This window comes from Euwallacea fornicatus, chromosome 17 (assembly GCF_040115645.1).
Source record: "Euwallacea fornicatus isolate EFF26 chromosome 17, ASM4011564v1, whole genome shotgun sequence".
Taxonomy (NCBI): domain Eukaryota; kingdom Metazoa; phylum Arthropoda; class Insecta; order Coleoptera; family Curculionidae; genus Euwallacea; species Euwallacea fornicatus.
The window spans coordinates 2,418,950-2,441,116 of record NC_089557.1 but is presented as its reverse complement, the minus strand read 5'-3'; the positions used below and the strand labels follow the sequence as shown (position 1 = coordinate 2,441,116).

At 38.5% G+C, this 22,167-nt stretch overlaps 1 protein-coding gene across 4 annotated transcripts in view; it reads right to left on the bottom strand.

The window, feature by feature from the left end:
* The window catches only part of SPR (Sex peptide receptor), an 86,817-nt gene that overhangs the window by 22,967 nt on the left and 41,683 nt on the right, over window positions 1-22,167 (bottom strand). For all 4 annotated transcript variants that reach the window (XM_066292181.1, XM_066292183.1, XM_066292182.1 and 1 more), the window contains exons 2-3: window positions 11,970-12,454; window positions 3,135-3,332 (exon numbers count right to left, since the gene is read on the bottom strand). In XM_066292181.1, the coding sequence (XP_066148278.1) occupies window positions 3,135-3,332; window positions 11,970-12,389 (618 nt within the window). In that variant the 5' untranslated portion in view covers window positions 12,390-12,454. The remainder of the gene's footprint in view (window positions 1-3,134; window positions 3,333-11,969; window positions 12,455-22,167) is intronic.

The window sequence follows — 22,167 nt, the reverse complement described above, 5'->3', positions numbered from 1 at the left end:
TAATAGGTATATAATAGACTTACGGATGCGAAAGCTCTGCGCGAATTGAATTTGCCATTCTCAATTCAAGCTTTAATTGGCTCCCATTGTTTGAACACTTTATAGGGTTAAAACTACAGCGGTGAAAAGGTTACTTCGAAAACTAACTAGAAGGGACGCGCCTAGTGATTCCGTTTCACGTGCTGGCGTGTGCATCACTACAGTTTGTTCCGGGTGGTGAATTTGTCTTCGTCAATTATCCTAAACCCTTTTCAACGTATCGTCCTGGGACACTTAACTATCCTGTCCACGCGGAGCAGTTTTTGCAGAATTGCAAGTGTTCAATCGGAATTTAACGCAAATCGAAAGGTAAACCAATTTATTATTATTGATATGGTATCCCGTATCTAAGCAATGAGAGTGGGTATTTTCATATCAACAGTAGTGTCGCATTAATATCCAGCAGGGATATTTAAGGTTTCAGGTCATGTCAACTATCACATTTCCACGTAGTTTCAAACGTGAAAGGGCTATCATTATTCCTATAACTTAATGTGAATTTAAATATACGTTGCTGGTTAAAAATTATAGTTTTTATATACAGCTTTATCACTTAGGGTGATCAGGGTTGGGAATTTTAAAACAAACCTATATATTTTGCTTTTAAGGCAAATGTCCTAAATCCTTCCTCGGAAAATATAAAGGTAACACAATGAAATCGGGTAATGGACAAGAAGTTCAGCTTCATTCCTACGTTTAAAACAGATTTTTTTAGTGGTTTTAAAACACTTAATTACTCGGTTGCATGTTATTCAACGTCTCCGCATCCCATGCAATGTTATATGCTAATTATCTCGGATACAAGGCTCGTATCTCAGTTAGGTTACTTTAAAATGGAAAACAATTCATTTCACCCCAAATTAAATTATCTTAATGCAGATCATCAGCCAGAAAAGCTTTGACATGGATATATGCCTCATGTGATAGGACGAAATGGATTTGTATAATAGATGTTACATAATAGGTGTATAATAGAATTACAGACTCGAAATTGATTTCATCATCCTCAATTGCAGCTTTAATTGGCTTCCATTGTATAAAGGCTTTATGGAGCAGCAACTACAGCGGTGACAGGGTTGTTTTGAAGATTAACTCGAGTGGACACACCAAGTGATTTTGTTTCTAGTGGTGTGGTGTGCATAACAAAAGTTTGTTTCTTTTAAACTTCCAACTTTAATGGAGTTTTCCAGATTCTATCTAAAATTCATAGTTACTCGCCCGCTGCACATTCGCAATAGGAGGTTCATGAATAATTTTGCTTTATTTCCTTGGAATTCGTTGAGCGGCTTTTTGTAAGCAAATGAAAGTACAAAACCTTGTTAAAGGCGTCCTTGCCAAATGGCGCTTTGAAAAAGTCTCCAGAGCCTATTAAGTTGTTGGTATCGACAAATTGGGAATCAGAAGTTGATTAAACAGTTTCTCGGAAAAATCATAATTGCTCCTAAATCGGTTGTTTGGTTTCAATTAAGATCGGGCAGAAATTTCCTTTCCGACGATCGAAGGGCTTCAGGGTCTAATTTAATTTAGTTGCGTCATTCAATATTGGAAACATTGCGTTGGTTTCCAGATCTGGACCTTAAGTTGGGATCATGAATGGAGGAGTTAATTCCTTTAATGTCTCAGCTGCCGCCATTAAACGTCTCATTATACCTAAGTTTAATCAATAATTTGGATGTAAAATGAGCTTTTTAAATTATAGAATAGAATGGAGTTTTATAAGAAAATTTATTGCGACATGTTTTGGAAAGCAAGTTACAATTTTGGCAAGGAAGGGTTTTTGGTTGTGCGATGTTTACCTGAACTAAATCGATTTTATTGATTTATTCAGTAATCCGCCACAAGCATACGAAAGCTCGCTGACCTGAAGGCGACGATCCATATAAATAAAGGGGTTGCATTTAAGGTTTATTTTATTTAAATAAATGACAACTTCAAAATTATTGATTTAATATAGTTTTGATGGCGCTTCCCTGTTTAGAGTGATGAAGGTCAGGAGTTTGGAAACAAGAAGTAGAGTTTTCTTTCTAGGAAATTTGCTCATTCCTTCTATGTACACTAAACTGAATCAGGTGGGACATAGACAGTGTCCTATATTTAAAATAGTTTTTTAATAATCTTAAAAGGTTTAAATTTCTAGGATAATGGTAGTCATCGTTTCTCCCTTACAGGCATTATTACATGCTAATTTTATAGAGTACAAGGTTTATACCGTTATCAGCTCACTGAAAAATAAGAAACGAGACACAATGCCGTTCAACCAAAATTGTCCGAATGCAGTTTCCCAACCAGCAAAGCTTTTCGTCCCTTAATAAGCTGACTGCAAGAGTCGTAGGTTGCCTTTTTTTAATTCGTTAAAATTGAAGTGACTTGGAGCAATTACTCAATATTATTCTCCATATTCCAATTTGAATTTTATGGAACAATTATCCCGGTGGAAATTTCGTTTACAAAGTTTTAAAATTATATTTAAATCGAAAAAAAATTCTATAATTCAAAAATTGTTCGATTTTAACAATACCGAATAGTTAAAGAGAACCACTTATTCCTCTCAGTTTTCGCAGATATAATTCTGTAAAAATATTCCTTAAACTTTATTCTGCTTAAAGTAAATTAATCTCTTTGTTCTTCAACTTCAACAAACGAAATTTTAATTAAAAGCAGATAACACTCAGTCAATACACTCTCGTTTTCTCCACCTTAGTCGAACTTCCTAAACAAAGGCGAACAAGCACAAGCTTCCAAGCAACCAAAACACCAAAATAGAAAAACCTCTCGCAGCGAACCCCACTCCAGCATTCAATTAAAAGCACTTCACTGGTTTGCTCTCTTTCGAAATTAACTTTTTAATTTTCAGCATTGTTCTTATGCAATTTTTAATTCTTGGAATGTTTTAATAAAAGATTAAATTCCGTTTTTTTCTGCAGATTTGCGATTGATCCAACACAAAACTCCTGATTGACTGCGAGCGTATTTCGTTTCAAAGTTGCCGAGAATAATCATCGCCCCGTCTCATTTTTGCATTTTAAAATCTCTTTTTTGATTATTAATATTTTTTAGATAACCCGCAATGTGGGAAATTTCCGAAAACTGCTTACCAGACTATAATCGCTCTCGAACATTCGGGGCACCTGGTGAAGGGCGGAAGCGCACATCGTGTACCCTACGCATTTGTACACGTTGGGCATGGTGCAGAATCTTCGGGCTACCGGGGCGTGGCACACATAAATGTATCGTTGTACTGCCAGTACCAACGTCAACCAGATGCTCGCAGTGTGGAAGAGGTTGGGAAGGTGCTGAAAAAATAAATGAAACGCTGTTTTTTTTGGGAAATAGTCCAGTAGGCTGAGCAAATTGGATGATGGAGACAGTAATATATCGAAACGTCGGGTTTTAGTAATCTATACGCCACAACAGAGAGCCCGATGCTCAGAGAGGTTTAGTGTCTTTTAACTCGAAGGTATTTTCATCCGTCTCCCTAGAGGTGGTCACCTAAGCAGCGAGCAGTTCTTCATAAGATCTAACTGCAACTGTCATAACATGTAATATTTCCCTTGTTACCGTATTTTTATTGTGTTCTGGCGGCGAGACCTTTAAATGAGTACAGACCCCGATGATATTTTTCCCACCTAATTCCTCAGAACTCGCGATGTGCCTCTCACAAAAGGCGAATAAAATTTAATTTCCATAAGGAAAGAAATTTGTGGAAACGCCAATTCCAGTCAAAAAAAGCTATTGCCTTTTAAACTTTTCTCAAACTGGGCGGAACGGTCCTTGTTAAGGCTCAGACGAGACGTGCTAAAATGTGTAGGATTAGTTTGAGGATTTTTTACCGATTCCCCTCCGTTTTTATAGTAATCCCGTTTCATTTTACAAGTGTTGTTATTTGAAATCTCAAATTCCTCGATAAATTGGCCATTGTCAAATAAACGGCCCACACAGTTTAAACAGCCAGTTCTGCTTGGATGAGAATTTAACGACCTTAAAAGCATAAAAGTCAAAATGTCTTAAAGTTTGAAAAACGGTCCTCTGACCTTTAAGTCCAGGCCTAACTATTTTGGTATTAAATTTAAGGTAGGGTTGGTAACGTACTTTCCAACAAAAACGTTGGAAAATACGATAAATCTCCTCAATTGTGAACAATATAAAACTTTTTCCCAATATTTACCAGGGCCAGTTTAATATGGGGGATAATCAAAACGAATTGGAAACTTTCGAAAAGTCGGGAATAATGCGGGATTTGAGCGGAGAAAAGTTAGATATTACATAGTTGATTTAAATTCTCAATGACGGATCGGAATATATGAAGTTATTGTATTTGTCGGGGTAACATTAGGAATATTCTCCATCATTGATAATTTTAATGTTTTATTGTATGATGATGGCAAGGCAAGGCTAAAGAATTCACTACTACTCGACCGCTACCTTGCCCTTCTTTTTAATTACTGCCTTCTTCACAGTTCCCATTCCCCGTGGTCCTCTCGGCTCAAGGGAATGGTACCTGTTCGTCCTGGTTTTCCCACGGACCGAAACTTCACACATGGCCCTTAATTGCGTCGGTGATAGTGACCTCGTTCGACAGTGCTTTATCTCCACGATAAACCTGCCAGCCAGCTCTTCAACCTTATTACTAACTCAAATTTTACATTTCTAAACTTAAGAACTAGCAAATCTCCGACATATTCAAATTTCTTTCCTATAACCGTCTCAATTCTACACTGACTTTCAAAAACACCAAGAAGAACGCATTGTATGTATTTGAAATTTTGGTATGATTTTAGACTTGTAAAGAGAAAAAAATGATAAAAATTTCAAGTTCGTATTTTAATGCGATATGAAGTTTTTCTTTACTTTTTCATCTGTGACGATCGTTCTTTTTGTAAATTTTTTTACAGGCGGATAGCGATAAAGGTATTATTGTTAGTACCATATTGGATGTGTGGTAGTGCAAAATGCCTCGTGTACGCCAAAATGCAGTTTATGGGCAGTTAACTCCCTTCGAAAGGGGAAGAATTGTTGGTGTACATGAGGCAGGTTTACCTTTCCGCGAAATTGCACGTAGATTGGATCGAAACGCATCAACAGTGCTAAGAGCTTGGAGAAGATTGATCCAGCGAAGGGTCAGTAAATCATCATCGTGGTAGTGGCCGTCCAAGAATGACGAACCGACGCGAAGACCTGCGACTTCGTCGTTCAGCGACAGGCACCCCGTTTGAAACAATTCCGTCTCTTGGTGCGGACTGGGTAGCCACCCTAAATCGAAGGGTCTCCCTTAGTACGATGTATCGCAGAATTCGAAGTTTTGGACTAAATTCATATCGTCCTATGCCTCGGCTTCCATTATCACGAAAACACAGGGTGGCCCGACTGGAGTGGTGTCGTCTGAGAGTGCAATGGGTGGATGAGTGGAGAAGAATTGTGTTCAGTGATGAGAGTCGATTTTGTTTATGGCGATCTGATGGACGGTTACGTGTTAGAAAGCGCAGAGGAGAGCGATTAAATTTGGACTTTTTGGAAAGGCGTCATTCTAGTTTAACACCAGGTGTCATGGTTTGGGGTGTCATCCAGTATGGTAGTCGGTCTCCTCTTGTTTTCATTTATGATAGATTAAATGCTCAGAGGTACATTAATAGTGTCTTAGAACCGGTTCTTGTACCATACATGCACGACCATCCTGGAAGCACATTTCAACAGGATAATGCGCGACCACATGTAGCCAACGATACTTTGAGGTATTTGGAAGCTGAAAATTTGGATACTTTGCCTTGGCCAGCTCGGTCTCCAGATTCGTCCCCAATAGAGCATGTATGGGATATAGTGGGTAGGAGACTTCAACGTTTAGCTCGCCCTCCAGAGACCATAGATGAACTTCGCGAGCAGGTGCAGATTGCCTGGGATACAATACCACAGGAAGATATTGACAATTTAATTTTAAGCACGCCACGTCGCTTACAGGAATGTATTAATTTAAGAGGAGATACCACCCATTATTAAATTATTATTATATTAAATTTTTTCACTTATTCACAATAATTTTCTTTTGATATTTTGATCGTTTTTATCTATTGCCCGACCCAACGTAATGCCAGAATTCCAAACGGGTACGATGTGTTCTTCTTGGTGTTGCGGTTTCTTTGGAAAGTCAGTGTATGAATTTTGCATTATACACTGATAATGAACTGGTTTAGAAATGTCGTATTTTTACGTTCAGGTTAAATGCGAATGTTTTAAAACCATTTTCCAATGCGACAAACAAATATCTCTCCTATGTCATACAAGATGAGGGAACATGTCCTACACCCGTACTTTTATCTTTGATTTTTCTTACGTTACATAGCGCTGAAAAGACACGGCAAAATATTCCAAAATGCCTTTAAGCGCTATTCTAAAGACGCAGGAATTGTTTGTCACTTTTCCTTATCCGGCACGGCCTTAGGGGTTTTTCCAAAATGCGAGTCCGTCAAACATTTTAGATGAAACGGACATTCAGAATTTTTTCTCCCTTTTCAAAGACGACCGAAAAACCTGCAGTTCCGACGGATTTTGTGAGCAATCACCATTTTTAATGTTAATTACCGTAGTCTTGGAAAAATCCGTTACTTCACGTGTGGGAATGACTTCTTTACTTTTGCGCTGACTGCTTCGAACGTGGCCCATATTTATAGCATTCCTTCGCGACGGCACTTCCAACTTGCCCAGGCAACTTACACATTTAGAAAATGAATAAACATGATGCTTTTATCCTATTTTCCTTTTATGTATACGTGGGTAATTCCATTTCTGGTTTGCTATAGAGCTAGACGACAAACACGAGAGCCAACAACAATTTTCTAGAGTTCAGAGTCTAATCGCTGAACAGTAAACAACTTATGTACTTAGAGCCAACGTTCAACGTTTAACTTCGAACCGCCAGAGCTTCTTAGTAGCTTTGACTTCAACACGTCTTGATTGTAATCTAGAACTACGAGGACATAAAGCCTCTCTGCAATTAATAATACTCCAGTTTGATAAATGGTGCAATCGATTATTTAATAATTTATTGTTAATTATTAAACATTTAAGTAAATAATTTTTGTGAACAATTGTTTACAAAAATGGATTCAGGGTAAAGCTATTAGCGTGCCATGGGAGCAATTAAAAAAGACTTAGGGGGCTTTAAAGTAAATATTTCTGCGAGGGAATTGTTTTACATTCGTGGATGTAATTGTTTGATGAGGAAGAATAATAGAATTTCTGATCATTATCGGAGTTTCTAACAGCTGGTCATTATTCAGATGTGTCGTACGATAGAAACGCCGCATAACGCCTTCTATAATAAAATCATAATTTGATTTAAAAAAAAAAACGTGGCAGAATACGAAACGCTATAAAATGTAAAACAAATCAATATAAAGTTTAAAAAATAATATGAAATATAAATTAAAAAACTGGTCGAATGGTTTTTGAAAGCTCGTATAAATTTTTCAGCAAGGAAAATGCGCTTGCGGGAAAAATGCTTTTTTGGGGCTCGAAAGTTTGTCTTTGAAAGAACTTTTTCCATTTTTCCATTAATACACATTCTTCCATTCTGCCACATTTTCCCAGAAATGCAATTGTATCATTCCGGGAATATGGTGCCTCCGTTGCCGCCCTGTTGCCTCTCTTATAGCCATGTTGTCGACTTTTGAAAAACAATATTTGTGTACCAAACGTATGGTTCCTGCGAGAGAGTGTCCAATTTGAGTTTGAATTCCTTGCTTAAAATGATAAAATTATTAGTTTGGTTGGCTACAGACATTAAAATTGAAAACTGGACGTGACCTATCAGGTAATGGAAACATCCGATGGATTACAAACCGTCAGTGATTCCATCGAGTTCAATATCCATATTTACCTTCGCTGGGCGCTCGAAGTTCACAACAAAATTGGGTTTTTAGCTCTGTTGGCAAGCATGAAAGCATAGGAACATGATCAATGGGATTTACGTTAAAAATTGGCTTTTTATTTGCACAACTTTAGTTGATAATCTGGCAAAGATCAATCACTGAAAAGAATGGACCGAAACCAATTACTAAATTTATGATGGAAGTAAAGGTGGCGCAGTTAGAATTTTTAGCGTTTCCGTGGAAGAAAATTGTGGAAGCAAACAATAGATGGAATAACCGCGAACAGATTTACTTACAAATTTACTTTTCTTATAAAATTTACGAACACTTTCGAGATTGCTCTAAGTAAGTCTAAACATAATTGTAACTCTTTTGTCAGTTCTGTGTTTGCTTTTTTCGTCTTTGTATTCACTTCTTCTTTTAACCTGCGCTTTTGAATCTATCAGCGCATGTGCTGATGTTGGCCAAAATTAGACTTTTTGATTTTTTTTTAACTTTTTAATTGTTCAGGCACAGCCCATGATCTTTACGTTTGCGTTATTTTTATCGTTTAGGCATATCAAACGCAGGCGAATTTTCGGGATGATTCATGGGACTCCAGCTTCACTTGGTGTCTCCGCACTGTGGCGTAGCCGCATCCGAAAGTTGTACGCCTTGCGCTCTGAGCATTTAAAAGTAATGAAGCAGAACATATCGTTTGTTTTTATTATTCAGTTAATTTAAATTAAGCAGGTACTTCCTTAATAAATCTCGTGCAATTTTCCACAATTTCTCTCTCGAAAACATCTCGTTTCCGACAGGAAATCACTAACTAAATATTCACGTTTCAGCAAATGCTCCTAGTAAAACGAAAACACGAAAATGGAAGTTTTTAGCAAGCTTAGTTTAATGTCGAGAGATAAAATGAGAACCATATTTAACGTTTCATAGATTTTAAAGTAAAATGCAAATAGAGAAGTCGGTGTCTCAAGGAGATCGTAAATAAAATTGCTCTTGTCATGGAAATTCTTGATGGTGTTACATTTTTCTAAAAGTAAAAAGTCCTTTGAAACTCCCAGAGCAAACTGTTCGTTGTGACTTTGTAGTTTGTAGTTAAATATACGGCTATTTTTCCTCATTATAAATTCCATCACTACCGTAGTCAATTTCATCTTCCCCCGATCCAGACACATTCGCATTTTCTCGTAATCCTATAATTCCAGATTCGCATTAGGAAACTTCCCTCGCATTCGCAGGTTCGAATTTACTTCCTTACGCTTCAAATTTCCTATAAGACATACTTATTTGATACTCGTATATTGGTATTTTACATAGATATGTAAGACAGTTATTTACTTCCGTGGGGATTGAAGAAATGAGGGGATGCCGTTTCTTTGAGGAATATTATTGGCAGAGTTTCCGAGCACTTAAAAATTGATACGCAATCTTTTCAGAAGCAATAAAATTCCGATAAAATTGGAAGGCTTATTTGCAATGGACAACTTTGGAATGTGTCATGTTAAAAGAGTAGTGGCGCGACAATTGTTCATTTTTCGAGTATAAAATCCTGTGTCGCTCCAGTGTCACAATGGATAAAGGGTCATTTTGTGAGAAAGAGCTTTATATTCGTCATCATTAAATGTCGGTACATAGGAGCCTCAAAAAAAGGAATTTCTGTTTTGCCCATACGCAATTCTTCGAGTGGACGAGACCAGGGCCGGAACGGGGAAGGAACGTTTTATTTAAAAAACATCGATAAAAAATTAAGAATAATAAACAGGCGGGACTGCCGTCATGGCGTCCAACAAAATCTCAGTTGGGAGAACGAAAGTCACAAGAGCTCTCGATGACCCCAAAAATGGAACATTTGACGGGGGCTTTGTCAAAAAGCTTCGGTTTTTTCCTTGGCCGAAGGCACTTAATATTTCGTTTTTTTATTTAATTTTTTTTACACAGGGCGAGTCGGGAGGATCGTGCCAAACTTCAGGAGCGTGTTGTACATGAAAAATAAATGTAAAAAAACTCAAATGTCGTTATCCGATTTTCGTTTGTTTACAAGTTATAGCGTAAATAAAATTAAAACATAAAATTTAAAAAATTTATAAATTTCATAAGAAATTCCATAAATTAACGTTTGGATATCATAGTAAATGTTCAAAAATATCGCCATTAACTTCTAAACATTTTCGGCTTCGTCTATGAAGAGCATTCGTTGCGCTCCTGATTGTTTCATGTCTTTCTTTAATGGCAGCTGCAGCATTTCTAATGCGTTGAATTAGTGCATCTTGAGTGTCCACTTTCACTCTGTACACTTCAATTTTAAACCAACCCCTCAAACAATAGTCTAGTGGTGTGAGATCTGGAGACCTTGGAGGCCAACTAATAGGGCCACCACGACCAATCCAACGTCCAGGTACGTTTACAGTAAACAGAATCCTAGTTAAAAAAATTTATTCACGCTGTAACTTGTAAACAAACGAAAATCGGATAACAACATTTGAGTTTTTTTACATTTATTTTTCATGTACAACACGCTCCTGAAGTTTGGCACGATCCTCCCGACTCGCCCTGTATATCAATAATTTTCCCTTAAGAAGAACTCTTCATAAATAGTCGGGCACAATAGAAAGCCTATACGATACCATTTTCGCTTCTATGCACATGGAGTTTCAGTGAGTGCAAGCGAAAGGTAATTAGGCGATTGATAAGTGCGAGAGAGACAAGCTACCGTTTTCCCTTCCATTGTTCACGATCGGCTAGATAGGTTGACTCGCAAGCAGTGCCCCTTAATCCGGGGACGAACCATTACCCCGAACATGCTAAATCATGTTCGTAGGAAATTCTATGATCCTCTCGAGTATTGTTCAGCACAAAGAGGTGGTCGATTTGATTATCTTACATAAATCTCTGTTTTCGAAAAGACAAATTTTCTCGTGGCTGCGGTTTTTAATCTCAAAAATTTCATGAAACGGAACGTATACCCGTAGTTTGCATCCGCCAAAATCGCGTAGAACTACGTCCCTCCTCGGATTAACTCGTACGGTTTGCGAGTCAACATAGCTAGTCGATCGTGAACAATGGAAGGGGAAAAGGTACTTGTCTCTCTCGCACTTATCAATCGCCTAATTACCTTTCGCTTGCACTCACTGAAACTCCATGTGCACAGCAGCGAAAAAAGTATTATATAACACCAAATGACCCGTGAACCTTTAATAAGTTTATTTTACTCGACGAGCTTGGCTTTGTAAGTACTTGGTTGCGTGTTCAATATTGCTACAATATTTTGAATTGTTTGTTTGTCAGCTGCAAAATCTGATTTTTCTTGGATGAAGCTCGGTAGATGCTCATCCATATAATATATATAATTCAACACGTCCTTAAGAAACACTAACAAAACTTTCTCAACGGAATCGGGAGGAGCGCGGAAATCGTAGAAGTCTCTAAACATTCCTTGAAAGTCAAAAGTTGTCTAAGAAAATCCCATAGCAACTACATGAAAAATAATTGCTTAAATAAGTTTTAAGGTACAGATTTTCCGCGTCAGAATTACCCTTTGGCCCCCTCTCACGCGTATACCCAAGATCCATGCGATCATGTTTTTAAATTAAAATGTACCTGAAGATGACGCCAACCTAAGTTTTTTAGTAGAAGAAAAAAACTGTTTGTCCCATAATCACTTTCTGGTAGTTACCACCACCTGTGCACCCTGCCCAGACCGCCCCTGATTGTAAACATACAAAATCCCTTTAAAAGTGCACTCGCCTGCGGCTCGTGCTCATTGGTCACCTTCGTGAGTAGCACGCACTCGTACTCGTTATATAATATACTGATTCTTTTTTATTTTTTATATGTGAAATTTCACGCCCTTGTCAAATTATGCAGTAACATCGCATTGCATATAGCAGAAAATTATAACTGTCTCAGAGTTGGTAATTTACCGACGTTTCGACCTTTATTACGGTCTTCCTCAAGGCTATTTACTTTCTTTGACGAAATCACGATGAAAAATTAAATAGCCTGTAATCTAAGTCGGCACTTCCCAACTGACTATACAGTAGTAGATTTCTCTATTCTATTTCCAGGCCTTACCTCGTGCATGAGGCTCCAAGTATGGCACAATGACACCGGGTTCAAGGGTTTATAGTGATTCCCAAAGGTGTACATGTAGATCAGCCATGGCGCAGGTATCAACAGAGTCAATAAGTCACAAAGGGCCATAGCCATAAGCACTACATTGGTGGGAGTCCGCATGTGTCTCCTCGAAAGCACCACCACTATGAGAGTGTTGGCCACCATGGTAATCACCAGAAGTATGGGCATCAGGTATCCGTATAACGGAACCGCGTAGGAGATGGGCATCTCACGGGTTATGTTGAGGTAGGGTGGTCCCATGGTCTCGTTCTGGTAATATTCCCATGGTCTTATAATCGTCGAGTTCACTGACGAGCCATTGTCGTCGGTGTCCATCAGATAGTCGGAGGAGTTGAAGAAGTCCGGGTCCAGAAACATTATGGTGTTAGGTAGCTTCAACTGTTGGGTTAGGTTTGGTCTGGGGTCATCGTGCGGCACATATTCTGAAAGAAATTTGTAAATCAGTTTTTCCGTTTATGAGCTGGTACAAGTGTTAATGCTTTTCTGCACGTAAAACTAAGGTAGAAAGGTACACTTTTCTGCTCTAGTGCAGAAACGAATCAATTCTCTCACTAATTCGTTACTTGAGATCTATCCTGGACTATTTTGATTCTTCGATCATGACGAACTGAAGGTAAAACTTAATTGACTAGTAAAACTGTTGCATTCAGGACCAGCTGAAATGTCATGTTAAACATTAATTCCAAAGTTGAATGCTCCCGACTGATTTCTTGTAACTAAATAGGTGTTAAGCCGATTCCGGGAAATTGACTTCGTATTGACTAGAGTGTTGTTTAAGATAGAATTTAATTCTATACTCCCATAATTGGAGAATTTAAGACACATTTCGAAGCAGAGAGCGTTCATGGTGCAGTAATTTAGTTCCAAATAGCTGAGAAATATTGAAATTTTATAGCAATTTGTTGTAGTTTGCATGGTTAATGGACCATTGACACGTTAACTGAGTAATTGAATTAGTTTTCGTTCACCAAAGTGAGGAAATATTCATTCCTTTGCCCTCGGGGGTTGGGAGAGGGGGGCGTTTTAATCATGATTTTTTCCACATCGCAGATTCCCAGATAATTTTTACACATTTGTTGAATCAAATTAGAGAAAAAAAAACATTAAATTATGTTTCTTCCGAAGTTTTTTCTCTACTATGAATTGGATAAATTGTCTTTTTTCAGGTTTCTCCGGGATTACTAAAAATTCGAGATTTTCCGTCTCAAACATTTTTTTTAAAGGTTGATTCGAAATTTAGGAAAATTCAGAAATCAAGACTAATTTCCCGCCTAAGTTGGTTTCGAATTAGGGAGGAAATTTCTACGGCGCGTTTTCTTTAATTCGAGTTACTCAAAATTGTGGGCATTCTCTTCGCTTTCTGATGTCTTTATTCGATATTCGAATTTCTTTCTCGTCTTATTGAGGTGATGCATTCAGTGTTAAGAATTATACAAATATCCCTGAAATTAATATCTGAGGACAATCGATCTATTCAAACACGATTTAGTTAAGGATAATTTAAGAATTCTGGAATGTATTTAGTTAGCCAGTCGTAGTATAATCAATTTTGTTCAGGTTTAGTCTAGGCGATACCCTGAGGTTCTAATCTATTACTCTGGGAATATTTACAACCCTTTGTTAGTTTTTCGTCAAGGAACGACGTGAATGGACTTTGAAAGGACAGTTAGTTAGGTTTGAGACTTGAACACGAAGATCACGCATCGCAGCCCAGATGGTGACTCACAAATTATACCTGTCATTATATTACAATCAATAAAGTTAAGTGCAATAGTGAAGGTTACCATCACAAACAGTTTCTCTGAGACTGCAAAACTCAGAGTGGTCCTCCCGTATTAAGCCGGTCAGCTACCAACGAAGCGGTCAAGAATTCTGCATCTTATAGGACCAAAACATTCAGGTTGCGAGGGGAGGACTTTTTAACATTTTCTCACTTTTTCCGATAACATAATTCTTCTAATAAAATGCGTAAACATTTTTTCGGGAACTCGGAAAATTTCTTACGCTTCTGTTCCTCGTACACAAACCAAACCTTAAAATGTCTTCAAGAATTTAAAGCGCAATCCCGGTTCTAACGGAACTTTCCCAATCTAAATTCTATTCAGTTACTCTATTTATCTATTATTATTCTGTGCACAGCAATAAAGGAAAATTAATCCGGAAGTAAGCTTTTAGAGAAAAGTTTTCGTAGAATTTAATATAAATTCAAGCGATAAAACTATGCCGAATGGAAGTGACGTATGGAAATTTAGTTCATTGGGCAAAAAGTGTTTCAGTAGGCTTTTCAGCAATTTCAAATTTACAAGACTTTTGCAGTTGGAGGAATATTGAGGTGAAATTAAATTCTTTTTTTTGTACAAATAATGATTTTCCAGCGTCTTTTCCTACAATCTCTGATGAAAACAGCGAACTAAACTTGCACATCAAAGAGTTGCACATTTTTATTAACTACCTTTTCCATGGAAGAGCTGTGTAAATGAAAAGATGCCAACTTTTTCAGACTGCTAAAAGTAAATTAATTAGCAAATTATCTTTGACTTTTTGGGCTCTCACGAGCAAAGCACTAATTCATTGCTATTAGTTAATGGAAGATTCATTTATGTCAGGTCCCAGTACACATTTCAGTCGGAGGTAGCCTCCATTTAATTAAAATGAAATATATAAAATTCCTGGTTAAAGCTGAAACACGGTTAATGAGTCCCGGGCCTGCCCTAAATTTCAGGATTTGTTTTTAATGTTGATTGTTTTCCTGATAGGTTGCTACATGTTGTAATTACTTCCTTTAATATTCTCGCTTGTGTGGATGTAATTTAATATTTATTGGCTATTCAATTTGCAGCCCTTGGCCATTAAAATGGGGCCTAACTATGAGTTCAGAAGTTATTGAACTACATGATTTTCGGCTGTATAATTTCCCGGTGCTGCTTAAACTGAAGCTTATTTCCCAGTCATCCCCTCCTGAGCTTTGAAAAGCTTTTACCTTCATAAAACGAAGGTGCTTTTTCCTGCTAGAGCAAAGTTTCGACGCAACACTAATTCAGTGTTGCAAAGGAAACATTCGGTTTTTAAACTTAATTCGATGCAATTATACGCAAAATTAACTAACTTTAATTTGGGTAGTTTTGCTTTCCTGCAGGTTAATTCAGGGAAAATCAGCTCCACCCAGGGAAATGTCATTTAGGGAACTAATTAGGATGTATGGTGTTTTCAGGTCGTTTATTTTAAACGGTCACCGGTGGTCAATTTACGGGAAAGCTTCTATTATTTGGGTGTTCAGTCTGATGTTAAGGGATTAGCAAGGTTTGTTTCGAAGGGAATTAAATGAGATTTCTGAGCTTGTATCTGCCTGGCGGGTTTAAGAAGGTGGAATGAGGGTTTAAAGGAGCTTTGGCTTGTTTTTTTCGACGTATTTTTTTCCGAAGGCAATGCAGAAGATTAAGACAATTTTTTTTGTCATTTTTTACTGCCGTTTTTATGGAAGTTCTTCAAAACTTCAAAGAAAGAAACTTCATTTGCTTGGGAAACAGCAGTAACCGCGACTTGTTAGCGTATCGACAAGATTCGCAAATCGACGTATACTCACCAGGTGTGTCCAGACGGAAATTGCAGCGTCGGAAAAATACTGTTCCATACAAATGGAAACCGACCAGAACGCCGATCCATGAAATGGACGATCGAGTGGTGGTTAAGAAGGAGGAAGTAAAGTGGAGTGGCACAGTGGAGTAGGACTAGGGAACGCGTTCAGGAGGGGCCGCGTATAAGAAGCCACCAGACGATTGTGCTTTCGCAATGCAAACCACCTATGCCGATTTCACACGATAAAACTTGATGATCTCGAGCTGCAACTGCGATGAATTGATGGTCAATAAGCTGCCTTGACCAGTCCTCGATTACCTGCAGTAGTTGACATTTCTTTCGTCAAACCCAAAAGAAGCCCCGTTAACGTTTTGCTAAAATGTGATCACAGATTTTGCTTCCGTTAAAATTCAAAATTTATCTACAGACATGCCTTTATTGAAATGATGTAAAATCCGAGAGTAAATGGCCTTTTATTTACAATGTGACGCGTAAGCCGTGCAATTTTCTTATGAAACCAAGAGGAAGCGCTATTACCAACGTAAATTGACTCGGGGCTCTAAAAGACTTTGAGGACAGTTCAGGGCATATAAAAAAGTCCAGTTGTTCTAAAACGTTTCGGAACGTAGAGCGAAGAGATAAAAATAAATTAAATAGACGGAGGAAGTTACGAAGATGAAAAGAACCAAAATTCCTAGTCAGCAAGAAATTAAAGATGAAAAGTGAGTTTAGTAACTTTCTTGTGGCTCCACCCAAGTGTGGTCTCCTGTATCGGAGTTCAATTAAATCATTTTTAAATCAGTTTTAAAAGTCGAAGCATTTTCGCATCCGGACCGGTTGATCTAGATTTTCGCTTTTTTCAATCTTGATCATGTTTTTTTTTCCAGAGGGTCCGCACCTGCACGGTTTTCCTTAAATAATCGCAAAGCGGAAGATGCGAATTTTAAAATCGTCTTGTCGAATATACGTCGTGCTGAAATAAAACATCTGGAAATTTGTGGATAAGTGCGTATCTGAAAGCTTCGAGTTTTTCGACATTTAATTTCCTACGGGTCCTACGGGCTTAGCCATCAAACTGAAGTAAGCTAAATCTATATTTGTTACGGATCCCATCAAAACGGCTTTACCCTAAAGCCGTAATATTTCTCCTCTTTCTGGATTATCGCTAAATTTAAGTTTCGCATCCATCTCCCCATTTTCCACCACATTACCCATAAAACTACACCAACGGACGTCTCAAATCATTAGTCCATATGACGCAATAATATGCCATTCGCGTTTCGATTCAACTGCACATTAAACGCTGCTTTTCAGCTGAATCTACAAAGGACAAGCCCCGGTCATTAATAAATCCTTTAATGACTTCCTTAACTTCTAAACAATAGTTGCAGGTAGTCATGTCGGGGCTTAATTAAGATGCAAATGGACTTTCTGAATCGCGAATGGACAAAGTTTGGACCACATGTGATTGGAATTTTTATCATTTACGGTCGAGAGTCCAAACGGAGCATACAAAAGTTATTATCCGTGAAAAATGGAAACTGCAGGCACATGCAGGGACAATCTCAAGAGGGTCCACAGTTAATATTTCATTTATGTCCCGAGTGGTCCATGTTTAATGTCGTGCCATTTTACTTCTCTTTAGATCCGAAATCACATCAGCTTATTGGAACGGATTCGGGGGACATATGCCGGGATCTACGAGAAAAATCAAAGGAGCTGACTTGTTTGTTTTACTTCATGCAAGAATCCCGAAATTACTTTAGGAGGAAAGTCCCTCTCAGGAATATCCCTTTTTTCTTTTACAATACGGCTCTCAAGGAATTAGCTCGTATTGATTCCGCCGGACCACTCGGAAAACGAAAATTTAAGTGCCGTCTTCATTGCCGCCTGCTTTTCATAGATTAAAAGTACTTTCGCAATTTATGGAGTCACTCAGACAACGTTTTATGGGACATAAATAAAAGTTTTCTGTGCTGAAAGCGATAAAAGATCAATAGGACATTATTAGTGCTGCTTTTAGCTAGGAGCTATAGCTAGACACGTGGCGCTCAGACCGACACTAATTGGCTGCGTAGAGTGTATCTGCCGCGGGAATTAAGTCTCACTTTATGTTAAATTTACATCCCTTAATAAGCTACAATTAGAAGAGCTTACGTCGTAAAGATGAGGCAGGAGCTGCCTGGAAAAGAAACGCAGATGGATGAAGTACGAAGTACTGGACCCACTTGTAGCTATTTATAAAAATGCAATTTGCAAGGGTGTTTGCGATAAGAGCGGAAAACGAGGATCTAGGAAAATAGAGAAGACAGCGAACCACCCCTCGCCGAAAGTGAAATTTTTCAACAGCGAGTCCAGAGGAAAAAGTGCTATTCCACATCGTTAGTTTCTGGACCTGGAGGCAGGTCCTTTCCAGTACTTTCCAGAGCTCTGGGGCCCCGCGTCTATCGCATTTTCCTCATTGCCAAGCCTTTAACTCGAAAAAATTTCATTTTCACTAACTTTCTTTATACAAAGTTACTGGGGTGCATCATAATAATCAGTCGACCAGAAACGCAGGGATGTTTGCGGATGCTCGAGGGCACACAGGGCGTCCCAGGAACGGGGAAAAACTAGTCTAAAACGACTTGAGTAATCGGGATTTATGTCGGTGGATTTTATAATCCCGAAAATATCATTTTAAGCTCTCGTTTATATTTATTTTCAGTTACGTTAATCCTTTAAAGCAAACATCGATATTACCTTTTCTCCATTAAGACTCTTAAGTAAGTATATTAGCTAAGTGGTTTTCGAGTGTAGGGTTCGCCGAGGAGGATTTTCAGCGTTTGTGAAAGCTGGTAAACACAAAATATACTTTCCGCTTTCAATCGTCTTCCATTAATGTCGCAAACTGAAATCCCTGTTTAACTAGTGAAATTGAGAGTAACCGAGTAGAGAACAGCGCAAAACTTCCGGGAACCCCATCAAAAATCTCGCACCCAATGACGACTCCTTAATAGTAATTCGTAATAAAACCAGACGTACTACTGGGTGTTTTCCGCTTTAATGGGAAGCGCTGCAGTTGACGCTTGAAGCAGAAGCCGAGTAAAGTCCCTTTCACGGTTAAAATTTTATTTATTTACTCCATTTCCTCCTTAAGCCGTCTTATTCTCAAGTTCCACATCTGCATGCGTGGGGACGATTACTGTATTATCCTTAAATACATTTTGTTTCAGACGTCTCGCCCGTGTACACGACCCAAAAATGTTTTGCGGGTGCTGATGTTTCAAGGGTTAAACAAGTTTAATCTCGGCACCATCTGAATTTACCCAACTCCGGTGCATTTTCCAAATCTAGAAAATGTCTTCGTATACTACACGGGAATTAAGCGGAAACTTTACAGATTTTGACTAAAAAGTTAAGATCCCTTGAAAATAATAAATAGTTGAGACGTGCTTTGGCCGGCACGTTCGCCGGACCTACCCCCCATTGAATTATTGTTTGTGAGGAGGTGTGAAAGCCTTTATTTACAAATTTTCGCCCAGTGATATCAATGCGTTGCGAAGGAAGATCATCACACACCATAAGAGATAAAAATCAGAAAAGGGGACTTTTTAAGGTCAGTGGACAGTTTAACGAGACGCAGAGAGCTGCGTTCCCAATTTAAGGGTTGAGAACAGGTCTTATCTGGAAAATCACCGGAATTTCCCGAATTTCGAAACGGCCTATTCTCGCACCCAATTTAACCGGCCTCGTATCTTTTATGGTCACCGAGATTCGCACTACCGACGAGATGCGTCACACTACGCTGTTATCACCCCATATAAGGTGATAATAATGTAATAGTAATGTTAGTCCATTTGCTCAATTGATTAATTGTCCTTAGAACTTAATTTATGGAGATATACGGGTAGAGTCTCTTTGAACAGCCTAGTCATTTGAGGGTTAGGGAGGAATACAATTGTGGATAATTGAGATATATGGCTGTTTCCGCAAACATCAAATTAAATGACAATCGACTAGGACTAATAGTGATTAATTTCCACATCCCTTTACAGTAGACGGAATAAGGGAATACACACACGCACAGGCTCAGAACAAGGATACGCATTATTCTGGATTATTGCGGAGGGACCCGTTTCTCGCAGCAGGGCCAAAACTGTTTTGCTTCTGGATGAGTTTTGAAGCCACCGCCCTTCGATAAAATTTTGTTTAAAGGAACTACGTCGATTTCCTTCTTGTATTTTTGATCTCTCAATTGTCAAGTTTCTCATTTTACTGAGCAAAATAGCCAAGTTCCAAATTAGGTTTAAAGTTTTGAGAACCGTTGTAAACCGGTTTGGAGCGATGGCTGGATAAACTGTTAGATCCCCTCGAAGGAGTCGATGATGGCCACATCTTTGCTTGTAATAAGAGTCGTCACAACCTTTGGAACAAACAAACGGGACATTGACCTCAAATTAATATAGAAATTATTATCCACGGCGAGATAAAACCGTCCGGGTCACCATGTCGCTATATTATTTCGCCCCAACGTCATGTTTATCCGCACATCACGCTTGACCCTTTGTAAATGATCCCTTTGGATAATAATGTCATTCGATATCTGATTTGCTAATTTAGCGAACGGGGATTGGGGTCCTGGGCGCCAGAGTGTTTAATTTAGCTTGAAATATTATGATGTACACCATATTGTTTTACCCCATATTTATCGAGCTGTCGGGTCTATTTTCTGCCCTTAAGCAATCTGTCCGGTTTATTAAAGTCCTTCTTTGCCTCACGTACTGCCTCCTAGAGAATATTTCGTAATTTATTCAGAAATATTTAAATTCTCTTCGTCCAGTTTCAAATCAACCGGACTTGCCGTGGACAAATTACTCGTAGGGCCATAAAACGATGTCCAGTGGATCGGTAAATTCGCAATAATTCCCTCTAAATTGTGCTGCTCTCCTCTATTCTTCCGCTGCAGTAACTGCGGGCGTAGGAGCTGGAACTGTAAATCAGGAAATGTTTTGTTGCAATTTAGCTTTGTTTGAGTACATCTATACACGTAAAATCGCTCATCCAGTAATTTTAGAGTTGATTTGGAGGTTTACGTTTGCGGAAGTTTCTTCAGGCCCATTTGGGGAGTTCAGCTCGAAGTGTGGTGGAGTGTGTAGTTTTTCCGCTATTAGACATTATTTACAAGGGGAAATGAGACCCTCGCATTTGGCCATTATTTAGAGCCAGCGGAAATGAGATGAATTGACGCTCAGTGTTCGGGGCCCAATTTGTAACTACGCGTCGTTACCGGTTTGGGTAACCAATTCGCGATTTTTTTAAATATTTTGTTTGGGAATAGGCCTCGCACGCAAATTGGGGTTGGTAAAGTGGTGGAACGGCACCCCATTCTCGGTTAAAACTGACTCGAAATAACCTTCGCCTTTTACTAAGGGCTCGAACGAGTGTCCTTGTCACCGTTTCGAGGACAAACATGTCACCATCATCAGAATACTGAAAAAAATTATTATAATAACGAACAAATAATGAACTAAAATACAAACAAAAATAACAAAGTAACGGTCAAAGAATAATAGCGAAACTGACTTATACAGGAATGGAATTGCACATCCATATATTTTAGTTGTTATGTTAAGATTACATATTCACCCTTTCCTAGGGCCTCCTCGCACAAAACTCTGAGGGGTGAATGACAGGATGGAAAACCCTACATTTTTCCTCAGTCGCCCCTTAGCAATTGAGACTCGGAACGTTCAAAGTATTTAACACGTTTTCCATATCGAAAACCCTTACAAATTGCGTTCTCTTAATTTTCGTTTTCACACTCATTTTTCCCCAGTTGGGAAAACGGTGCTTTGCAGCTCCTCTACTACAAATTGTGGCATGCGCACTACTGACTTTCGGCCAAACATCGTGGCAATTTTAGTTTTTATAAACCCAACTTTGGATATCTTTATATGTTTAAGGGAGTGACGCGACCAACTTCTAATTAGTTTATCGGAATTAAGCTGATTTGAAGAATTGCTCTTGCTTCAGCTTTAGTTTTCCAGCCAAATGCGCAACGTTTCCAGTGGGACACCCCGTATATTGAATAGAATCATATAGCGAGCGCGCAACCTATTCTCTGTGTCGCTTTCTTCGAGTAAGAATTCGGAACTCGATTTTCCTGTCTACGTGAGATGTTTCGCGTTGAACAGCGTACTAACTTGTACTAACCTGAACAAGAAAAGAAAAATTTGATCGTAGAATCGTAATAAAATTTCAATTATTTCGATTTTCCTGGACATGTCGTCGTTACGGACACGCTACCGGGAAATAATCAATTATCTTAAAATTGGTTTAATCGTTAGAAACAACGATAATTAAACTTCACAACCCTTATTGCTGAACCGGAGGAGCAAACTCAATAACGAAGCCTTTATTGAAATAAAAGCTGCGGAAAGGACAATTACGGCTTTCGTGGGTAGAACAATACCTAAACAAGAATAGACTCCCAAGACGAAGTTGGGACGGAGATTACCCCGTTTAACAGCCCTCATTAGACCTCTGCAAAGCAAATTTCCTTTAAAAATAAGTCGAT